At 38.4% G+C, this 3,484-nt stretch overlaps 1 protein-coding gene across 1 annotated transcript in view; it reads left to right on the forward strand.

Annotated features, from left to right (window-relative positions):
- The window catches only part of LOC111614074 (band 4.1-like protein 1), a gene marked incomplete at its 5' end in the record, with an annotated part of 35,713 nt that extends 34,435 nt beyond the window's left edge, over positions 1-1,278 (forward strand). Inside the window, one exon of the mRNA XM_023355453.1 lies at positions 1,118-1,278. Within this exon, the coding sequence (XP_023211221.1) occupies positions 1,118-1,249 (132 nt within the window). The remainder of the gene's footprint in view (positions 1-1,117) is intronic.
- Between the last annotated feature and the right edge of the window lie 2,206 nt (positions 1,279-3,484).

Genomic DNA, 3,484 nt, shown 5'->3' on the forward strand with positions numbered 1-3,484 from the left:
AATGTATTACTTGGCTTTAATTTGAGTATGTTTTTCGCGTTGGAACGAATTATTTGGTTTTACATGTAATCGTATGGGAAAAGATGATCCACCTTACGACATTTTCATGATACGATCTCAGTTTCGGAACGGATTAATTTCGTATCCTGAGGTACCACTGTACTAGCTTCTACAAACTTATCCTGAAGATCTCTAATTCCGTGGTAATTTCAAGTTTTTTAAAGCAGCATCTCTCTTTTCCCTTCTTTTCTTTCTGTTCTAGCCAAAGCCAACAATCTCATAATCCTTTCTATCCTCAACCTCTCACACTCTAGAGTGCTCTTAAGTCCCAATCTACATGGACTCAAACTTGCTCTTCCTTGACTCTTCTTTCTCTATTCCATCCCATTGACTTTTTTTTAACATGTAGTAGGTCTATGCCTGGCCAATAACTACAGGAATAGGAAAGACAAGAAAAATACCAAAGACAGAGGAGACACAAAAACAAAGAAAATATACTTAGAAATATAACAAGAATTTTAAAACATGGCAAACAGCCACAATTAATTGTGCTTTTCTATTTTTACTGTAATAAATAAAACCTTACAGTAGTAGTGATAATGAGATAGCTCAATAGTGCAATTACAGAAGATTGCTGACAATTGTTGTTATATAAAAACTTTGAAATTTCTGGAATTAGTACTTTCTCAAGTTCATTTTGGTTAATTTTCAGATAATTGATGTTCTACTATATATTCATTCATTGTTAATCTTCATCTAGTTTTCAAGATCTGTACAATTTCTTTATAACAACATTATACAAGTTATTTAAAGAAAATAAACTTTACACTTTACTTCTAATTAGTATCTGATTTGTTTTCTTGCAACAATTTATCAAGTTTTATGATTAAAAATAAAAATTTCAGATGATCTGTACTTGAAAGTTCTTAATATTCATAATGACAGTTAATGTTACATTAAAATAAATTTAAAAGTTATTAGAAGTTTCATTTTGAGTAATTTATTTTGTAAGTGTTTTTGTGTTTGTCTGTGCATGCAAAGTGGATCATGTATGTATAAATTCCATCCAATAAACAAATTAACTGAAAAAAAAATTTCATTTTTTCTTTATTACTAGAAACCTGTTGGTGGTGTGGCAGTTTTACCTCCAATGGACTTGTTGATGAAAGAACAAAAGCAAAATCAAAAGAAATCACCTGAAATTTTTAATGGAACAGCTGAACAATATGAGGTTAATAAATTTATATAAATGTATTCTTTTGAAATATAAAAAAAAAGCATTATTAATTTTAAAGTGAACATTCTTTTTAAATAAATATATTGTGAAAGCTTACTGAGAAGTTATTAATTTATTTTCTATTATTCTTTCAATTTTGCCATCAATTATCACAGTTATATTTATTTACTTTAACTGTAAATCTTTTTAGAATGAAATATTAATTTTATTATGAAAAGATTAAGATTGAAAATATGTATTTATAAAATAACATTGACAATTATGTTATTTATTGGAGAGCTAATGACAACAATTGTGTCTTGTCATTAGCATCCCAACATTAAGCTGTGTCCCATAAATATAAAGACACAACTTTTTATGCAAATAAAAGCTAAACTAATTATCATATAACAAAACCAATTTAATTTTGAGGTAGTTACAATTTACATGATTTTTTAGTATGTTTATTTGTAATTATGTGAGGACCCGAACAGGGGTCGACTGAGAGGTCCGAATTGTGGGTGTCGATTTAAAGTAAAAAGCTCCTTTTCAGACGCTAAGGAAACGGATTAGGTGTCTTGATTGAACAATGCAATTGGTTTTTTTCGGAAAATTAGTTAAACAATGGAAACGGAGAAATTCGAGGAAAACGCGACGAGAGAGAGGATCATATTCAGTCGCTATGTTAACCTCTCCCGCGCCCTCCATTAGGTTTCGAATTGTCACCAGGTGACAATGAGAGACCAATGGAGAGGCGACGACGGTTAAGAAATCTATAAAACCGTGCGACTCGAGGAAAAAAGGTTCCTGGTTCATAGCGCTCCTCTCCTGGAATTTTGTGCTCCTGTTATTCTACAGCAAAGGCTAGTTCGACGTCCCAGGCTTCGTTTTGGCTAGCCCGTCCCTTCAAGACCCGCCCAGGTGCTCCGAGTCATTGGAGATCATCGATGAGAGTTGTGCTGTGCGCCCCGGGGCCATCGCTCTCCGCTTCACTTACGCTGGACGAACCTAAACGACTATCTGGACATTTGGACTTTTATCTTTGGAAAGGATTCGTTTCCCACCTTTGAATAGGCATTACGCCTCGTTATAAGACATTGTAAGAAAATTTATATATTTAATAAACGGGTTAAAAATGGTAAACCTGTCTCAAAGAGTCATTCTGCGCCCACAAGACAGAACGAACCGCTCGGCTGTCGAACACCTCACCCCAAATCGGCTGACCTCACAGTGGTGTCATTGAAGTGGGATTGTTGTGCCCAAGGTTACACTGGTGGGAAAAAGTAGTAATACTGTCCGCCAGGAATTCAAGGAAGCCGATACGAAATTGTGGGAGTGAGGAAGAAAGGTGCGTAAGAACATGGCCACTGAGACAGGCGCCCCATCTGCCCCATCGCAAACGCGGGAGGTAGGCGGAGGTTCAATCGCGGCGTTAGGGGGGATGATTCCCACCTTCAATGGTGAAAGCGGGCGCGTCACCGACTTTTTCGATACATTGGATGAAGTAGCTGGGCTAGCGGGATGGACTAAGCGACAGACTTTAAGCATTGCAAAATGTAAATTGGCAGGCGTTGCCAGAGATTTCGCATGGAGAGACATGCACATGAAAAGCGTCGGGGAATACGACGAGTTTAAGCGGTTAATGGTGGAGAGATTCGATCGCGTACCGTATTCGATGCGAGTGCAGAAATTCCACGCTTGCGTCCAGCGGCGCGAGGAAAATGTTCAGGAGTTTGCAGTCAGGCTACAAACTCTAGCCAACGCCACGACGATCGAACACGCGGGAACGACAGATCAGGAGCGCGCAATCATCAGACAATGTCAGCAACGGGAGCTGGATGAAAAGCTTCGCGTTCAATTTTTATACGGGCTAAACGAGAAGCATAAGCGGAACGTTATGGCACAAGACCCCGCTACGTTTTCAGAAGCGTTGAGGGTAGCGATAAGAGAGGAAACAATCGAACAGCTGACAGGGAAGAACAGGAATTTTGTTGCGAGCGTAGAGGAAAAGCAGAATAATCACGCAGCAAAAGGGGAGAACAAAAACATAGACCAGGAACCCGCGCTTGACGCGAAAATTAATCAAATTACGCGGCAACTTGAAAAGTTGGGAAAACAAATCGAGAATCAGTCCTCAAAGGGACCGATAAGTAACCCGCGAAAGCAGGGATGCACGCAATTTAGGCGAAACCCCCAATCCTCCACAAGAACCAATTTCGAAAGAGGAAAAGCGCAGAATTATGCGAGCGGGCAGCGTCAACCGCCGCC

This window comes from Centruroides sculpturatus, unplaced genomic scaffold (genome assembly GCF_000671375.1).
Source record: "Centruroides sculpturatus isolate CEXI.00-Female unplaced genomic scaffold, Cexi_2.0 scaffold1983, whole genome shotgun sequence".
Taxonomy (NCBI): Eukaryota; Metazoa; Arthropoda; class Arachnida; order Scorpiones; family Buthidae; genus Centruroides; species Centruroides sculpturatus.